General features: G+C 40.2%; 1 protein-coding gene across 1 annotated transcript in view; it reads right to left on the reverse strand.

The window, feature by feature from the left end:
* LOC122796779 (macrophage mannose receptor 1-like) overlaps positions 1 to 20,427 on the reverse strand; it is a 154,020-nt gene extending 133,593 nt beyond the window's left edge. The window contains exon 1 of the mRNA XM_044065507.1: positions 20,232 to 20,427. Within this exon, the coding sequence (XP_043921442.1) occupies positions 20,232 to 20,427 (196 nt within the window). The remainder of the gene's footprint in view (positions 1 to 20,231) is intronic.
* Between the last annotated feature and the right edge of the window lie 369 nt (positions 20,428 to 20,796).

Below are 20,796 nucleotides of genomic sequence, written 5' to 3' on the forward strand. Positions count from 1 at the left end.
TTTTCTTTCTAACATGCAAAGAGTTCATTTTGGCAAGTAAAGCTTTATTGCAAATCTTCACTACTGACTGCATTCAGTATGCCATTTAGCAGATATAGATTTCTTAAAATGCCTTTTGGAATAAATTCTGCCAGTGAAGTCTTTCAGCATGCAATGGAAAAGATTATTTCCTGGCTATCCCTGTGCTATAATAGTAGATATTTTACTAGTTGGAGGTAATAGTGAAGCAGACCATGACAGAAACCTCAGGAAAGTTCTAGAAAGAGCACATGAAGTGACTCTTAAGCTCAATCCTCTGAAGTGCAAATTCAGGCTGAAAGAAGTTACTTATGTCAGTCATTTATTCATCAGTTCAGGGTTGTGAACAGATCCTTCCAAGCAAACAGCCATTCTTGAGATGCCTGCACCAGACAATGTCGAACCCTCACAGTGTTTTCTTGGTATGGTTAACTATTTGGGAAGTCTATACCAGACTTCAGTGAATTATCAGCACCCTTAAGAGAGCTGACATGCAAAAAATGTTACCTGGTCCTGGTTGGAACACCACAAATTTTTGATGACCTGAAGCAGAAAACTGCCAGTTCACCTACGTTAAGATACTACGATGTCCATAAACCAGCAACTCTTTCCTGTGATGCTTCAAAGTTCGGTCTTGGTGCAGTTATTCTTCAAGAGGGTAGACCAGTAGCCTATGAGTCTGGAACTCTTATCCAAACTAAGATGCAGTATGCTCAAATCGAGAAGGAACTTTTGGCAATTGTACTCACATGTTCAAAGTTCCATGATTATATTTATGGCCGAGCTATCCAGACTGAGACTGATCATCAACTTCTAGTCACTATTTTAAAAAAGCCCATGCACTCAGCTCCAGCAAGGCTACAAAGAATGATGCTCAGATTACAAAAGTACAGCTTCAAAATGGTCTATACAAAATGCAGACTTCTTTATCTAGCTGATACCTTAGTCATGGAAGTGTGTAATTTATTTACCACAAGACTTGACAAGCTAAGAGATCACACAGAGACTGATCCAATTTTACACACTTCATTAGTGTTGGATGGCCATCAAAGCAATTTTGTGTCCCATTAGAAATACAACCTTATTTTCCTTACCAAGATGAGATGTTGTTGGAAGATGGTATCATTTTCAAAGGTTCTAAAGTTGTCATTCCTACATCCTTATAACAAGAGTATATCCAGATTTTCCATCATAATCACCCAGATTCCAAAGCTATCAAAAGAAAGGCAAGAGGGCTAGTATTTTAGCCTTCTGTGTCAAAAGATATCGAAAAGGTACTTTCTTCTTGTTTAGTATTCAATAGTACTAAACCGCATTTGCAAAAAGAGCCATTTCAGCTAAACCAGATTCCTGAACTACCTTGGTCGACAGTAGCCGCTGACATATTCAAGTGGAATGGTCAACATTACTTAGTGTTGGTAGACTCCTATTCAAACAGGTGAGAGATTGATCTGACCTAACTTAACATCCATTTCAGAAACTTGCAAAAAAGTAGGACTTTATCTAAGTTGCCAGTAGTCCTGAGTATCCACAATCAAACTGCCTAGCTGAACGTGCGGTGCAAAGTGTAAAGCAATTACTAGAGAGGTCAAAGAGTGACAATACTGATGTTTTCTTGAATTTGCTTAATCTCAGAAATATACTCCGTGACAATTTACTTGGCTCATTCCTCAGTGACTTCTATCTAGGCAAACCAGAACAACCTTGCCTTTCAGTTCCAGTTTGTTGGTCCCATTGTTAAAAACACCAGAGCAATCAAAGCCCAACTATTCACAAAGTGTTCATCCCAGAAGGCCTATTAGGAAAAAAATGAGCAGATTTCTTCATCCATTGAAAGGAGAGATAGCAAGGATGCAAACAGCGAAAGGTTTTGATTGAAATGGTCAAGTGAGAGATATATGTGCCAAGCTGAGATTGTACCTAGTAGAATCTGAGGGTATAGCGTACAAAAGAAATCAAAGGCATCTTCTAGTGTCTGAATCGATATCGCAACATTGTACCTGTGATACAGAGTCTAGATCTCAGAGCAACCCAGACAGTGGTCCTGTCGAGGAACATGTCTCAATTCCTATTCCTGATGATCCCCCAGATGTCCCCGGAGTTGAACATTCACCAATGACAGTCCCTCTTACTAAACCCAGTCCTAATTTTTATGTCACACGATCAGGTTGTATTTCCAGACCTAATGTAAAATATACAGCAATCTGGACATGATTGTTTTACCAGTAATTAGTTCTGTATAACTGCATGTCAAAGAATTATTTCTGTACAATTGCTTGTCTTGTCAATGATTATTGTCATTATCACTGTGCATGACTTATTTTCTCAAAGGGGGAGGATGTAGATCAGAGTGTGTGCTATGTCTTCAAGAAGCATTTCAAAGTGAGGGCACGTGCAGGAAGCAGTGCCATTTTGAGTGAACAGTCAGAGTTTTAGCATGCATGCGTGCAGTAGGCAATCTGTTTGTTAGCTTGTGATGTCATAATAAAGCTGCTTGAATTGAATCCACAACTGTTCGCCTGCTTTGCTTCCACCAATACGTTTAACTATTCTCTGTGACTGCATCATAGGGGAAGAGAAGCCAAACTGGGTTGATTTCTAATCTCCACAATCACCGTGTGAGTCCTTGCATATAAACAAAGTGTAAAACTGTACGACTCCCAGTATATACTTTTTCATATCAACAGCTGCCCTAAATAGCACCTTAGGTACCAGGATTTACAAAAACTATAGAATTTAACTTAAAATGGTATGGCGGTAGATGTATTTATTTTTGCATATGAACATAGCCAGCTTTAGGCACCAGCGAACCCTGCGGTCGCTGGGGCCCCCTGTTCCTGGAGGGCCCCCAACCACAGGAATTTGTCTTATTTTGATATTTTGTAACATCTGTCAAACTAATAAAAGCTAGTACAGCAGTCTCATAGACTTAATAAACCAAGAGGGTAATAACTCTTACTTGTATCTCCTTTAAAATTCAACGATTTATGTGGTTATAGTAACAGTGTTTTATGAAGTAACAGCCTTCACAATTCCATTAAATATTTTATCAATAACATAGTGCCCCTGGCTTAGTTAAACCCTGCTGGTGGACATTATCTCTACTAAAACTAGCAAAATAGCTAGCTTTAGGTACAAGCAATACCCATGGCTGCAGGGAGGAGCCCCTTCATCATCCTTGACTGCATGGGAGCCCCAGAAAAGCTTCTTCTGGTTGGGGAAAATAAGGAGAAAAAATATATTAATTTGCTGGTTATCTGCTTTAACCTGAACCCAGCTTTGATATGATCCTGTTAGGATAAAGCTGATAATGAACATGAGCAAGGCAAGCAGTAGAGAGATCAGCAACCCAGAGTGACTGATGTCATGGCAAACCTGGAGTTTTAAGAAGAGCTGACGCTTTCAGTCTATAGCAATGATTTTCTTTTTCAGGGTTTTAATAAAAACTGACAGAACACCAGACACTATAACTCTCAACTTCAGTGCAGTGCCAAACATAATAGCAGAATAGAGGTTCAAAATCAGGAACACATTTTAAATATTCTAATTCACTCAAAAATGTAATACAGTAACACCTTTTACATCAACATGCATTATTGGACAATAAGAAATATAAAACTCTGATGTCTGTATTTATTGACTGTCTGTAATCCTTAATGATTTATCAGCAAATTAAACTTTTTTGAAAGGCAGAGTAAGATTATAAGCAAAATCAGGAAAGGTCTGTGAAATCAGGGGCAGTGACAGCTATCCATTACTCCTCAATGAGGGAAATAAGTGACTTAACCCTGCTGCTGTTTGACGACTTCTAAAAAGCATTCACTGACCTGGTATAACAGTACCATTGTTGCACAATGTATTGGTATTTGCTGAAATAAATACAAAACTAGTATTGATATGGCTAATGTGTGTGTGTGTGTGCATGTGTGCGTGTGTGTGTGTGTATATCACTGATTTTTATCTGTGCACACACCCAGTAATGCCAGGACACATACATTATTCTTCTAGGTATCAGTAAAAAATGCAGCTAACAAGTAGTTATTGCTGTCTTAGTCAGGGAAGGTATGTTCAAAGGATGCAAGATAAACTAAAGCTGAACAACAGCAGTGAATTTCTTTTCGTAATCATACATTCTGTCCAAGACATCATTGGATGAAAAGACTGTGTAAAAAGAAAAACTTTTACATGCATTTCAGAATACATAGAAAGTTGTGTATTTTTGAAAAAGCTGAAGAGTGAGGTAAAATGTGAGGAAAGGAAGAAAAAAAGTAATGTGTATGGAATGGAAAGCCCAAGATAGGGAAAATAAATGGAAGGTGTGAGTGTGTGTTTTCTGGAGGCTGAAACAGTTGGCCCTAGGACACCGTTTCACCTAAATCTAGATCTGTATATAGAGTTGTTGTAATGCATCACTGTTGCAACTAAATGCTAGTAGCAACTTTAAATGTCCCGCTGTATGATGGCGATGGGGCAACATAGTGTGGTACACAGGCCTGTTGCAATGTAAGAGCAGTGTAGCTACAGGTCAGTCTCTGTTTACCACTCCTAAATGTCTGCAGAATGAGCTAAAAGGTTGCTTGGGAAGGGTGTCAATGACAGAGTGATACTTAAGACTAGAAGTGCCTTGGGGGTCCCCAAAATGCTAACACCGGCCCTGCATATGAAAGATAGCATATCATTAATGCTTACATTTATTTTTACCCTTTGCTAATCATGCTATAAGCACTGCAAACAGGGTATCCTAGAGTATCCCCACGGTTGGACTGATGCTTACATCTTGTATACAAACTGTTATCCCCACGGCTGGACTGATGCATACATCTTGTATACAAATGGTTTTACAACTGATTTAGTTACAAGCCCACCCATTCCAGTATGCAATTTTAAAACACATGAAGACCCACGTGGTCTTCTGTACATTATGCTTCATTTAACGATAAGGGAGAAGACTTAGAGAGGAGAATCCGAGTGATGTGGTTACACAAACTCCAGTGGGCTCCACTATTGCCCTTCAGTTTTATTAAGTTGATATCAGTGAAGACGTTTCACAACAGAAAATGCAATATTTTAAGTAAAAAATTTTACCGAAAAAAAAAAAGGCGTATTTTACTTATAGGAAAGAAAGTAATGATAAGACTTGTACATGAATGATGTCATGTCAAGCACACTGCTGCCTTTAATAAGCAAATGTATAAAACAAAACAATACACTGTTGGCATCTCTACAGAATACCTGGGACGTTTTACAAGAGAAAGTACAGGGAAGCAAAACGTACCTATGTCACAGCTTCATAATAAGTTCACAACCACGTTTAATTGTTCCCGCCAGTTATGATTATAGACCAACCACAAACTGTAACTCGGTATAATCATCGAATGTCAGGTAAATAAAGAGATATTCACGAATCATTCTATTACCCTCATACTATTACAGTATAGAAGAGAAATCGGAACAACTGCAGTGACAGCACTTCAAAAAAGTATGTAAAATAAATTGTCAGTGCCGTTACCTGTAAACAAAGAACACTTTTTTGAAAGTCTGTCCGGACTAACGGAGTATTCACGGACCTAAAACTCCTGCCGATTCTTCCATCTCATAGGAAATAAGTGATTTGGTACATGGTTACATGCCTCTCAATTTCTAAGTATAAGAAATCTGGATAGAGCCAAAAATAAAGAAGGGACGAAGACCTCAAATTATGGACAGATTTTAACTACTAATATTATAAACATAGAAAGGTGCTTAGAATAACAAGATGTATGTTAGCCTGTGGTTTTGTACAAGTTAAAGTCTATGACTCAAACTTATTGTCATTATTTAGTGAGTGCAATCCTCGCTTGTTTGCCAGAAAAACAGAAATTGTATTAGGATCATCAACTATATGAGACAAAAGTAAAGAGAATTCTGGGAAAATCTGGACAGTTGAGAGGTATGATTGGTAAATTAAGGGAGCTAGTGCGTATGGACGGATACTGAAAAAGATGCTATCGCATACCTGGAAAATATATATAGGGAATGTTTTCTTAATCTAAGGAAATTGGAATACTCTTAGCTCAAGAAATCCGAACACAACTCAAACTAATGGGGGCACAAAGATCCAAAAATAGGGACAGATATTGGACTTATACACTTAGAAAATTCATAGAATTCACAGATTTTGTTTCTGCTGAATAGTTGCATACTTGAGCTGCAACAACTTTATTACAAGCTGAGATAAGTACAAACTTGCAGTGATATAAGATAGTACTGCATTTTTTCTGTTTTATTGTTTCATTGAATATTGTGTTAAAAATAGTACTGGGTTTATCTCCTTATTTGTTCACTGAAAATTGTAGTTCTCTATGTGTCTGCACTTATATTTCCCCACCCACTCTCCCTGTTCTTGTTTTGGTATTAATCTTGGTGGCTTTGGAATTGACCGCCCCTCCTGTAAATTTGTGTTTGAACACTCCTCCTGGGCCCATCTCATTTGCTCACTCAACCGAGTACAGTGAGATCATATTTTGATTTCAGACAATCCTACCATTCCCATCTGTTCAGCCCTGTCCCAGCTCCATCCTAGTCTAGTCTCATTAGCTTATCCTGCCTAATACAGAGAGAACATCTGAGTAGGCATACCCACTTAGGCCCTGAACTTGTCTGATTGACATCTGATGAAACAGGGCTCAGTTCTGAAGTTTTTTACTGGTTAATTGGGTAATTTGTTTAAATCAGTTTGCTTGTTTTCCATTGTTATATATAAAAAAAAACAAACAAAAAAAATTTGCACTTTACCTGCTTTTTACTGTATTTGTGTTCTTCCTACTTTATTACCTTATTTTGCTTTTGTCTCTTCTTAAAAGTACTCAATTGTGTTTATTCTGCTGCATTTATTACTGCTTGGTAGTAGCCTGATTAAATTGTAACTGTTATTCTAAGTCTTTTAGTTAAAGGACTTGGGCTTCAGACCAGTTGTTTTACACTGAGAAGGTTTGTGGTCTGCACTGTTGTGGCAGGACAGGTAGCTTACATCCTTATAACTTGGGAATTGCAGATCGAAGGCTCAGTGTCTGTTATTCTAAAAGTGTATTAGTTCTGGTTTAAGCACTTGGGCTCCAGGCCAGTTATTTTACATTAAGAAGTTTCTTCCCTTCTGAGCTGGGAATTTCTGGCCAAAGGCTTACTGTGCCTGCTTATTTGAACTGTTTTTCTGATATTGATGTACCTTGTCTGCTGTAGCATAGACTAGATTCAGGCCTGCTGAATCTAGCTTTGTTTGTATAACTTGAGCACTAATCCAGGCCATCTTTTTGGAGAAGGTTCCCCTGCACCCTAGTGCCAGGAGTGTGCTGTTAGAACTTGTCTGATTGAAGACTGCGGGAACAGGGCTCAGTTTTGAGTTTTTTTACTGGTTAATTGGGTAATTTGTTTAAATAAGTTTGCTCATTTTTTATTGTTAAAAAAATTGCACTTTATTCATCTGCTTTTACTGTAATTGGGTTTCTTCCCACTTTATTACCTTATTTTGCTTGTGCTTCTTCTTAAAAGTACTCAGTTGTATTATTCTGCTGCAGTTATTACTGCTTGGTAGTAGCCTGATTAAATTGTAACTGTTATTCTAAGCCTTTTGGTTTAAGCACTTGAGCTTCAGACCAGTTGTTTTACATTAAGAAGGTTTGTGGACTGCATTGTTGTGGCAGGATAGGTAGCGTACATCCTTCTAAGTTGGGAATTGCTGCTTGAAGGCTTAGTGTCTGTTATTCTAAAAGCGTATTAGTTCTGGTTTAAGCACTCGGGCTTCCGGCCAGTTATTTTACATTAAGAAGGTTTCTGGTCTGCACTCTTGTGGGAGGAGAGGCTAGATCCTGCCCTTCTGAGCTGGGAATTTCTGGTTAAAGGCTTATTGTGCCTGCTTATTTGAACTGTTTCTTTCTGAAATTTGTGTGGCCTGTTTGCTGTAGCCCAGAAGTTAGTATTTTGTGGGCCATTTTGGGCTAATTTCTATCTCTTTCATTTCCCTGCTATAAAAACTGCATTTGCACATTTGTTTGCGCTTGTATTCAGCTCAGGGAGTGCCTGCCAGGTGTCCTGCAGAGTTCTACAGCAGCAGAGAGACAAAAGAGAGAATTTAAAGTGATTAAGTATAATTTTTCTGCATTTTCTTGCTGTCTTTAACAAATTCCGCCTAAAATGCCATTTTTTTAGCATTTCTGTGATTTAAAAAGCTTGTTTCTGCTACATATTGTACTTATTTTCTGCCTGCACTTGAGCTAAGTCATTTTTGTGTTTAACTAATCTGTTTAACTGTTGTAGGCTGTTCACTAAAGTGCGATAGCCATTTCTGTGCATGTAAAGTGTTTTTTTTTTTTATTGTATCTGCTTTATTTTCTGAAAAAAAGAAAAAACAAAAAAAATATATATATACTTGTTTCCTGCCTTTCTGAACTAGTATAGTCCAGTTTTCAGGTTATTGCTAAATTCAGGGCTGTGTTACAAGTTTCTGTGTTGCCCATACCTTACTTGGATAGAAGGAAGTTTCTCTGTTCACCTGTGAGAGAGGGGAGCTTTGAGCAGCCTATGTGTCCCTGGAGGAGTAGTTTCAGCCCAGAAGTTAGTAGTTTATTGGCCATTTTGGGCTAATTTCTATCTCTTTCATTTCCCTGCTATAAAAAAAACGCATTTGCAAGGTTTTGCGCACTGGGCAGCACTGGTTAGCTAGGGTTAAACTATACCTGGCTCCATGAAGTCTACTCTTCAATTTTTCCCTTGGAACTAGACAAACTTTCAACTTAAGCACTCAAACCATTCATTTCACAGCCCAGCACTTGCTCAGAACTCATAGCAAGCACTAATTAAACATAGCACTAGACCACCCCCATACTGTCCAGAAGGACAAGGCTCTCTATTTGTCCCTACCAGCCAATCAGTAAAACAGCTCACTTTACCTATTCAGGCAAGTCCAAAGGACAGGTTTCAGGTGTACTCTCCAGTCCAACTGGTGAATCTGGGCATTTTGAGGCAATGTTACAACTGCCTTATGTACACAGACGACCCTGTCCTCCTACCACCAAACACTAATATATGTGAGAGATGCAATTATACAGCCAAACTGGAGGCAAAGCTCTCTCAACCCAAGACTGGAACTGACAGTCAAGAGGAGAAGGGAAATATTTGCAACACACCACCAGTCTTAAATAGACCTACTAAACCAACACCGGCAAATTACACACATAAATACACGAAAACATACTTGGAGGCTCTAAATAAAAATCTGCAAAAGCAACAGAGACCTCCAAAGCAGATACCCGAGCAACCTCCACACCCCAGCACAAACCATGAAACACATACTTCACATAATTAGTGTGCCATGCAATCACAGCCCTTAAGGCAAAACAACATACCCAACACACTAGTAATAGTTGACTCTATAGTCAGGCACATTGATGTTCCACTAACTAGGCTGGACAAGGAAAAGGTTACAGTTAGCTGCCTGTCCGGCACCAGGATTTGTCACATAACACAGGCACTCAGGTCACTCCAGAACAAGTACAAATACAACTCCATCATTGTCCATGTTGGTGTGAATGATCTGAGATGTATTTCCCTGGACTACATGAAAAGAGACATGGAAGAGCTCTCTGATCACGTATCCCAGGCCGGTATGACCCTGACCCTGAGTAGCATCTTGGCCTCACCAAGAATGATGCCACAGTATAAAGAAAAAAATATCAATTTCAACAGTTGGCTAAGTTTCTGGTGTCATTCAAAGGGGATCCAGTATCTGTCCTCCTGGGATGACATGCTCGACAAGCCACGTTGCTTCACAAGAGATGGCTTGCACCTGTCACCCTTAGGCTTTTGAATACTGGCCAAGGCTTTTGCCACCCCCATAGCGTCTGTTTTAGGCAAGGCTCAAAAGACAAACCCACCACCGTAAATAGCACAAGTAACCAAAAACTAAGGGCAATGCTTCTCAACGACAGAAGTCTAAACCTCAAAATGCATGCACTTGAGACACTCCTCAGTATGGAGAACATCGATATCTGTGCAGTAACAGAAACCTGGTTTAAGGATCCAAAGAGCACCACAGCACTACCAGGCTACAACTCATACCATACCTTTCGGCCACAGAACCCGGACCGAAACACAAAAGGCGGGGGTGTATCCATATTCATCAAGGATACCCACACCTCCAGGTTAGTGGCACAGCACAATGCCTCAGAGATCATCCATGTGCAACTAACAATGGGCAAAACTGCAATTCAAAATGTAACTTACTACAGATCACCCACCATGACCTAGGACCCCATTCCACATTTCTGGAGACACTGGAAAATTTGAAGGTCCTAGCAAACACCCTAATATTGGGTGACTTCAATTACCCAAACATTAACTGGGAGAACCATTCAAGTACTAACTCTCTTGCCCAATGCTTCCTAGAATTTATAAACTCAAATGCCTTGGATCAACTGATCAACACCCCCACCACAGGTGACAACATATTGGACCTGGTCATTACCAACATGGGCGACCAGTGCTCTACACCGGAGGTGAACCTCTCGTTGATTATATCAGACCATAGACTAATCACTCTGGATATCCACATTCCACCCCCACTCCCAATCAAGGAAACCACCGTGAAAAACTTTTCAAAAGCAAACATCACGTTACTTAAGACCGAGGTGGAACGTTTCACAGCCCCCATGCTAAAGGACAGCGCTGTCCAAGCTGCTGAATCCCTTACAAGTGCACTCTATGAGCACCTGCAAGAATGCATGGATCATGCTATCCCAAGCAAAACTAAGACTCACTCCTCCAAGAAAAGGAAACTGGACCCCTGCCATAAACAAGCTGTACAATAGTAGGAGGAAACTAGTACAGAAAAGAGTAAAATCCCAAGAAGGAAAGATATCCCTGATCAGTATCAGCAAGAAACTACGATCCCTCATAAAATCATCCAAGGCTAGCTTTGAAAGAAAAATTTCCAAGGACTCCAATGATAACCACAAAGCATTCTTTAGCTATGTCAAGAAACTAAGTGGAAACTCTCAGATATGCTCTGAGTTAGTGCAGAATGGCACAAAATACACTGAACCGACTGATATTGCCAACAGTCTGGCAGACAGGTTTAGTGCAAACTACAACCCCCTCTCACCCCCTAAAGGGCCCATAACCATACCAGATGAATTTAGAGCCCTGGCAATCACTGACACACAGGTTAAAACATCCCTATCCAAAGCCAAAAACACAGCTTCAATGGGACCGGACGGAGTCCCAGGCTGTGTCTTACACAAACTCCAAAATGAACTAACCCCTCAGCTAAACATGCTGTTCAAACTCAGCCTCTCTACAGGCTATGTAACCACAGAGTGGCACACAGCAACAGTTATCCCGCTCCACAAAGGTGGAGCCACAACGGACCCCGGGTACTATCGCCCTATAAGCCTGACTAGCCTGGTCTGCAAGACTATGGAGCGCATTGTCATGGAATTCATTAACAGAGATATTGGGAACCTCCAAACATTGGACCCTACCCAGTTTGGCTTTGTTAAGGGCAGATCATGCCTCCTAAACCTGGTGGACTTCTTTGAGACAGTTACCAAGGCTTTAGATGAGGGAAAGGAGGTGCTCACAGCCTACCTAGACCTCGCAAAGGCTTTTGACACCATTCCCCATTCTAGTATTATAGACAAGCTCACCAGCCTGAATATAAACCCCTATGTCATTTGATGGGTTGCCAATTGGCTCATGGATAGACCCCACACAGTGAGAGTTGCAGGCTCTAGGTCCGACTCTAAACCAGTTACAAGTGGAGTCCCCCCAGGGCTCAGTCCTGGGACCCCTCTTGTTCGGTATATACTTCTTAGAGGTACAGGAAGCACAGGAGGACTACGGCTGACCAAGTTCGCAGACGACTGCAAACTGGGGGCCATGACTGACTCTCTGGCTGATGCAGACATCCTCCAGAAGGGTCTCACTGAAACGGATACCTGGTGTCAAAATCATGGCCTCAAGCTAAATGCGAAAAAGTGCATAGTCATCCCCTTTGGAAAAAACAAAGTACCCATGAGCTACCACATACATGGTAGTCCCCTAAATACAGAAAATGAAATAAGAGATCTGGGGACCCAAGTAGATAGTAATCTCTCCTTTGATAATCATATTGCCAAGGTGGTTAGAAAATCCTTCTATGTGGCCAACCTAATCACAAAAGGGTTCACATCTATAACAAAAGAGGTTATTGTGCCCCTCTACTCATCACTCATCAGACCCATCATAGAGTACAACGCTCCATTTGGGATGTACCTTACAAGACACCTGCAGCAGCTGGAAAGACCACAGAAGTACCTCACCAAGAGGATTACTGGCCTCAAACAGATGCCCTATGTAGCCCGACTGAAGAAACTCCAGCTGTACTCGGTTGCATACTGCCTACTCAGGGGTGATCTCTGTCTGATATGCAAGGTTATGTCCAACCAAGAATTGATGGACATGTTCCACCTAAAAAAACAAATCCCCGAGAGCCACACGCTCTAGCGATCTAAACCTCACCATAACGATAAATAGGACTTGCTGGAGGGAGAGATTCCTGTCCCAGAGACTCTCTATGCTTTGGAATAGGATTCCAATCTACATTAGGCAGAGCCCCTCACTAACACTCTTCAAGAGAAACCTTGACGAGTGGATGGGAAACAGAAAATTTCCCCCGGGGATCACTGCAGTGGCTCTGCTGGACAGAGGCACAGGGAACTAATGTCTCTGCTGGACAGAGGCACAGGGAACTAATCTATAGAAGCCAACACATTCTGACTAGGCTTACATATGCCCTCGGGAAGATAGCCTAGTACTTACCTATGAACCTATGAATTAAAAGTCTTTGCATTAGCATGCATTTTTCTGAAGGGTATAAAGTCTGACCCTCAAATGTCTGTAGTGACTTCTGTCCTCAATAATTGGCCAAAAATACAAGGTTTTATGAGGAACAACAAAAATATCAGGCAAAACATGTACATACTGCAAAAATATGGACAGCTGAGATGCATGTATGAACATTGTTTACAAGAATAGTAAGTGCGTCCATTTTCATTTTGAGACCCATGTCCTTGCCAGACATTTTTTGTATAGGTACCACACCTATCCAACCTGTAGCTCCCTTTACCTGCATCTACCTGTGTGTGATTGCTGTCTTCTGTTTAAGTCAGCCCTTGCCGTAATCACTACATTGTTTTTTTTTTTTTTTTTTGGTTTTCATCACAGTTCTGTTTTGTTCAGATCTTATAACGTGAGAAGATGTTAATCCCATTTCGGGAGTGGCAACAATGGGTAGTTATACTCTGCAGGGGGAGGAGCATCATCGCTGGCATTTTTAGTTTTGAGGGTGTTGTCGGAGGTGCTGTGCGAGTCTGAGGATTTTCAGTCTTAAATTATCTCATGTAAGTTTTAGTTTCTACTTTGGCTTATTTTGTCGAAATGCAGTGTTTTGTAGTGTAGTCAGTTTTCATTTGAGGTGCTTGTGGATAATAACTGTGGCCCAAGCATGTCTGTAATTGGTAGGTATTAACAACCAAGGCGTTCTATATCCACGTTACTTTGGTAACGCCCTTATTTATTTTACTATACGTCTGCCACAATACCTATATCTCTCAAGTGTACCTCATTGCAAGGTAATTTCCTCCCTTTGAGTTTTAAACAGTTAATGTGCTTTACAGTTCCACATTGAAAGGGTCTTTCACACATTGAGGGTTGTTTTAATTGATATCCATTGTAAATAATAATAAACTGCATTAACTTAAGAACTTTCTAGAAATATAAAGTAGCACATTCTAGCCATACTCACGATTTGCTAGTTTCAGTTGTTGGTAAGTGTTCCCCATTTTGCCTGTGGATGTTGTGGACTGATGACAAGTTCCAATGCCATTTATTATTATTATAATAGAGAACGCTGGGCTGCACACCAGTGCAGATCCAAGATACTTTCCTCTGCACTGTCACTGGCTTTGACTCTAATTTTAGATGTTTTCATCTTTTTTTCATAACAAGAAACATCTTTATTAAAATTATCAGTTATGACATAAGCAGGGATACATCTATATGCGTGAAGACAAACTGTATTGCCATATTTTCATTTGCAAATATTGTACATCACTTAAAATCTATCCAGGCATTGTTAGTCAAACGTTACAGAGCTCATTCAGTTCCTGCTTTCCTTAAACCTCATTCTTCCTCCAAAACATTTTTCTGCATACATTTAGCTCTTTTTCTCTCTTGGTACTTCCTAAAATTGGTGACTTTTGGGGAAAAGGTTGTAACTTGTTTTTTACTTTAGACAGAAGATATATATACTAATTCATATTCTCTTCATACCTCTCAGTGTCTTAGCTCAAGAAATCTGGACAAAGCCAAAAAGTCCCAAAAATAGGGACATATTTTAAATATTAGAATAACAGGTTTTGGTTTAGCATGCATTTTTTGAAGGATAGAAAGTCAGCAACTCAAATGTTTCTCACTATTTGGTGATTTCAATTCCCTGTGATTTGCCAGAAAATAACAGATTTTGTAAGGAACAGACCAAACATATGAGACAAAAATCTGGACGATCTCTAAAAGTCTGGACAGTTGAGAGGTATTTTCTCAGTGTCTCATTATGCCCTTGATTATTTCTGGATTTGTCCCTGATTTATTGAGAGCAATACCAGAATAGCAGGTGGTGTGGCTATTCAAGGTATTGTGTTTTCTTAACAGTAGTAACCATCCTTAATTGAAAACTACTGCATGGCTTGTAAAATGGACCAAACGGGACACCAACTTGTAGTAACCATCAATCTTTTAATGAATAATAGCATGAAATTCCTCAACTGTCCCATTTTTGACATCTGTCTCTTTATACAACAGCGCTGTCCAGCTGAAAAATAATGCTTCTGGTGAGTAAAGGGAAGAATGAAAGGAGATGTAACTCTTGTAGCTCTGATAAGTTACAGTGCTTCACTGAAATATTTTTTTAAATGCACTGACCTATCAGGTTGCTTACTACCAGTAAACTTATAATGAATACTAAAGAATCAAGTCCTGGTGTATTGCCTCTGTGAATTAATGCCCATCACAACCCAAAATCGTAAAAATAAATAAATAAATAAAACTAAACCCAAACACATTTTCTTGATGTATGTAAGTTTTTGTCTCTGGTGATTGAAAAATGATTAACATGTCAGGGAGTGTGATTATTTTTAAATATTATTCTAATTAATTTAAATAGTAGAACAACATGCTTTTTCAAAGAATGAGGTAAAAAGGAAGGTCTCTGGAGTGGATCATGCAGCATGTCATCTCGAGAAGAGGTCAGAATGTTATGGTGCCAACTGTCATATTGCACAGTTGCTGTAACATTCTGAGAGCTACATAAAAAAAAAAAAAAAAAAAAACTTCAGCAGTCCAGTGTTTTCTATTATCGCCGTTTCAAATTATGAGGGGTAGTATTTCTCATTTTGGAGATGGAAGATTGAGAGAAAACTTCACCAAAGCTAACTGTACCGGTTTTGTATTAGAACATTACCCCACCAGATGCGCAGTAGCAAGAACCGCCCAAAGCCCGCCCAGCACTCTCTGTTTCCCTGTAATTGCTAGTCTTACTATGAATAAACATGACATACTAAACGTTACCAAATACAATATGGAAAAGAGTGTAGTTAAATCTGCGTGCTGCAGCATTATGTATTCTATATAACAGCATACACCTAAAGTATTTCCAGTCCTCTGCAGGAACCCACATGGCAGATCTCTAATACTTGCATTTGGTTTTGATTATTGCTGTTTCTTAGCTGTTTCACATCCATATTTTTGGTGCCACTCCCTATATTCCAAGGAATTTTACATGTCATTCTGTTTCTAAATGAGTCCTTATTGTTGAACAGTGTTCTTAAGGTAAGGGGTTTGGTGTGACTATCTGTAGTTACACCTTATTTCGATTAAGGTCATGCTTTTGCATAGTCTGCAGATATATATTTTTCAAAATGTGATTTCTTTTTATTTGTAATGTCTGCTTTTCGGGAGACAGTGGATTGCGGTAACTAAACTAAGACAGGTACAAACCTAGAACTATAACGTTTAACGTACAGTTGCAGTTGTTAACAGTGACACATACCTCTCAATGTGTTAACGCACAAAATCTGAACAAAGCCTAATATGGCAAAGTCCCAAATATAGGGAGGTAGAGAATTTTAGTTATGCCTTTATAAACTTAGACACTTGCTAGCATGACTGGTTTTATGTTAGCATGCATTTCAGAAGAATGTAAGGTCTGAAACTAAAATATGTGTCATTATTTAGTGACTTCCATGTTCAGTAATTTACCAGAAAACCACACAATTTGTGTTCTTTTCATAAGCACATCAGTATAGTTAAGAAATGTGGGGGGGGTGCAGGGGGCTTGCCCCCTTGCAAAAGCAACTTAAAGCACAAAATTATGTGGGGTGTAAAGTACTGCGTACATACTGCCCTTCTGACCCACTAATAAGTGAACCTGCCCTTGCATCTCTTAATTAAAGGACACACAATACACAACATAACTATCTTGGAATGGCTGTATTTCAAGAACGGCAACAAACAGCCACAGATGGAATTTTCAAAATGAATATTCAACAGGTGGCTGAATAATCTGCATGGCTTGTCACTCAGCCGTATTTTACATGTAACCTCACATGGGCTTGCCCTGTCAATCACGTACGCTACACCCATTCCTGTGTGAAAATCAAGGTGGGGTAATGTTCTAATACAAAGCCACTGCACTCTGCTAAGGGAAGCTATAATTAACTTCCAAACTTCAGTTTCCACATATGGCATTGATGGCTATACTAAGGTATACACTGATGCCCTGTATAAACATCTACACAAATGTATAGACACAGCTGTACCTGATAGGATTAAAGCAAGATCCTGAAGAAAAAAACAAATCATCCTGGTGCATTAATAAATTAGGCTGCTATGTAAAAATACAAAAGTGAGAACCCAGAACTGGAAGAGCACCCTCCTCAGCCTAAACAAGCAAATAAGACAACTTGTAATATCCTCAAAGAGCAAATATGAGAAACATTTAGCAACCATAGCCAAGAATAACCATAAGGTTTTCTTCAGCTACGTTTGCAACCTAAAAGGTAGGCCTCAGATGTGTACTGAACTAATTGTGGATGGTATCGTACATGCTGACCCTATGGAAATTGCAAACCTGCTAGCAGACAGCTTTAGTGAAAACTTCATCCCCCTATCCTCCCCCCAACATACCGCAAACAATGTCTTCAACATCACCTCTTCCTTGCATCTTCAAAGAGCAAGTCATCAATGCTATCTCCAAGACTAAGAACACAGCTTTCATGGGACCAGATAGCATTCGGGGATGTGTTCTTAATGTTCTTCAACAACAGCTACTCCACTAAGCAACCTGTTCAACCACAGCCTGAGTAGCAGCTTTGTCCCCACTGAATGGAAAATGGCATCTGTTATTCCCCTCTACAAGGGCGGCTTAGCAGAAGAACCAGGTGACTATAGACCTATAAGTTTAACCAGCCTCATCTGTAAGGCAATGGAACATATCATCATGGATCTCATAAATAAGGATGTAGGTGCCCTCCAAACCCTAGATCTGCCCCAGTTCGGTTTTGTCAAGGGTAGGTCATGCCTGTTAAATCTGATGGACTTCTTCGAGAATGTGACCAGAGCATAGACGAAGGCATAGCTGTGCACCTACCTTGACCTGGCCAAGGCCTTCGGCACAATACGACATTCAGGCAACATTGACAAACTAACCCAGATGAATATCAACTCCTATGTTGTCAGGTGGGTTTCAAACTGGCTGACAGATTGACAGTGCTCAGTCAAAATAGGAGGCCTCACCTCTACCAGCAGACCTGTCACCAGTAGGGTCCCACAAGGGTCAGCGCTGGGGCCCTCTCTTGTTTGGCATGTACTTCTCAGAAGTCCAAGCCAAAATGCAGGGGCTCTAGCTAACCAAGTTTGCTGATGACTTCAAATTAGGTGCTGTCATTGAATCCCTTAGTGATGTCAGCATTCTTCAAAAGGGGCTTACATAGACCAGTGATTGGTGCCAAAGCCGTGGTCTTAAACTAAATGCTAAAGAAATGCATCATCATTTCCTTTGGTAAAACAATTTCTCTGCTGATTATAAAATAAACAATAATACCATAAGTACCAATTCTGTAGTGAGAGAGTTGGGAACACAAGTTAACTGTGACCTCAACTTTGACCACCATGCATCGACTGTGGTGAGGAGGGCATTCTACGTCACTCGCTTGATTAGCATAGGCGTGGCTTCAAGTGTAAAAGAGGTTATAAATCCCGTGTACTCATATCTTATCAGGCCTGTTACTGAATGTAATGCTCCATTTGGTATGTACCGTACCAAACACCTGCAGCAACTTGAGAGACCTCAGAGATTTCTAACTAAAGAAATTCAGGGACTCCAGCATATGTCTTGTACAGACAAACTGAAGTCACTGTCACTGTACTCAGTAGTGTATAAACTACTTAGAGGTGACTTCTGTCTGGCTTACAGGGCTTTCTCTGACCAAAATCTTGTGAAAATGCTTCACATCCATAAGCCAAATGGGACTAGAGTCACCTGTTCCAGAGACATCAGTCTAGCCTGTGACATAAGTAGGACCTGCTGGAGAGACAGATATATCTCTCAGAGGTTGTCATTTCTCTGGAAAAGGCTTCCAATCCATGTCAAGCAGAGCACCTCCATGACCTGTTTAAGTGCAACCTGGATGACTGGATGGGAAACCATACATTTTTGCTGGAGATTGCCCCTGTTTCTCTCCTGGACATGGCAGTCCTTGCTGGAAAAGTCTTGGGCACAGACAATATCTCTCATCTAGTATTATATTGGGATTTAACAGCTAGGCTTGTAAAGATCCTTGGGTCTGTAGCCTAATAACCTCCTATGAACCCACATAGAGAGAGGGAGATAGATTATCTATCTTGTCTCTCAATTACTTAGCAAGAATCGTGGACAAAGCCAAAAATAATGGGAAAAGAAAACCCCCCAAATCAGGGACGGATTTTAAATATTGGTGTTATAAACTGAGTGTTGCAAGAATTAACATTTTTTTTCATTAACATGTATTTTTGTGAAGGGAATGAAGTCTAAAACCCTAATGTTTGTCATTATTTACTGACTTCAGTCCTCAGAGTTTTGTGAATTGTTAGAAGACCACAATTGTTTATGCTGAACAGACCAAAATGAATGGACATTCAGCAAAGTGCTGGACATTTTATGGGTATCATGTACATAGGTGTGTGAGTGCATACCATACACTTAAATATATTATGAGTATTTATTAGCTCAGTACTTGCGTCGTTGGTATGGGGCCACTACAGTCAGTGACGGTGGATGGGGCATGCTACTGCATACACATTATACAAGCACATTAAACACATGATCTGATATTGTAAATCTTTGTTTATTTATTACAAATAGGACTTCAGTTCAGTTCTTGGAACCGATACAGCTGTTTACAATCTTGTGCCAGCCAAAAACTCTCAGCTAAGACCTACCCATAATGCCCCTCTCCTAGTTACTCCAGATCTCATTTGCTGCATTCCTTGGCAGACATGCTAACCATCCCTCTCAAAGCTAAGTGGAAAATTGTGATTTTTAAGATAGTTTCTCTTTACAATTTTTTATTTTTTAGTCAATTTAGCCTTTTCTCACTGTCGCATATAACCTACTTCTATTCCCTACCCTTTACCTTGGTAATTAAATTTCTACCATTGTTGGTACTCTCCCTCTCCCCTGCCTTTGGTAGGCCCTTCCTTACCACTTGTGGTATTTTTTTAAATACCATAGTTGGTATTCTATCACTTTTTCTCTCCCTTCTTTAGTTTTATTCTATTAGGATAGCCTTGTTACCTTACTATGTCAGACAAAGCTAAGTTGGGGTTTAAACAGTGTGATAAGTGTGGGCGTAAGATACCCAACTGGGACGGATACGCTCGGTGTGTATACTGTTTCGGCATGGGTCATATTAAAGCTGACGGACATTTGTGCTAGTTTTAGTAATCGTACACTAGCAGAACATAAAAATAAGCTTATTTTAAAAGGTTTAATTAAGACACCTTTTTTGGAGGCTTTGTCTGGGTTGGAGGTCTCACCCCCTCCAAAGACCAAATAAATAAGGAAAAATGGAGTCACTTGGTTCCTGCATCTCCGTCAGTTACAGAACCGAGTCTGCTCCGTGCTTCCCCGGCACCCTTGGCGCAAACCTCTTCGGCACTAGGCTCTGTATCTTCTCCCTCGGTGCTGTCTATAATATTCACCTCTATTTTGGTTCCAACCTTGGCACCACTGACTTCAGTGCCATCCTTGGATCCAACATTGGCTCCTATGACTGTACCTGCTTCGACACCATCTCCATCCATGGTGTCAATAGTTTCTTCGGCTCCATCGGCTCCTAAACTGGAATATCTGCCAAGAACAAAATACTGTTCGACTTACGACCCTTTTTTGAGGCAGAGGTTTAGCCCCTTTCTAGAAAGACCTGATTCTCCCTCAGCAGCCTCCTGTAGATCCACCAGGAGTTTCTCTGAATTAGACCTAGTGCAGGTTGTGAACCAGCTTCTGCAGCTAGGGGATTGCCCATTCCAGCTAGACCTTCCATGACTCTTGGCTCAGAATCTTTTACTACATCCTCCCCTGTTTATCCTCCTCCAGCCTCTACCCAGGTCCCAGAGATCTCGGTACCGATGTCCATCCCAGTGTATACTGTCTTGGCTTTGACAGCAGTTTTT

Source organism: Protopterus annectens, chromosome 3.part0, assembly GCF_019279795.1.
Source record: "Protopterus annectens isolate FY-2018-M chromosome 3.part0, PAN1.0, whole genome shotgun sequence".
Lineage (NCBI taxonomy): Eukaryota > Metazoa > Chordata > Ceratodontiformes > Protopteridae > Protopterus > Protopterus annectens.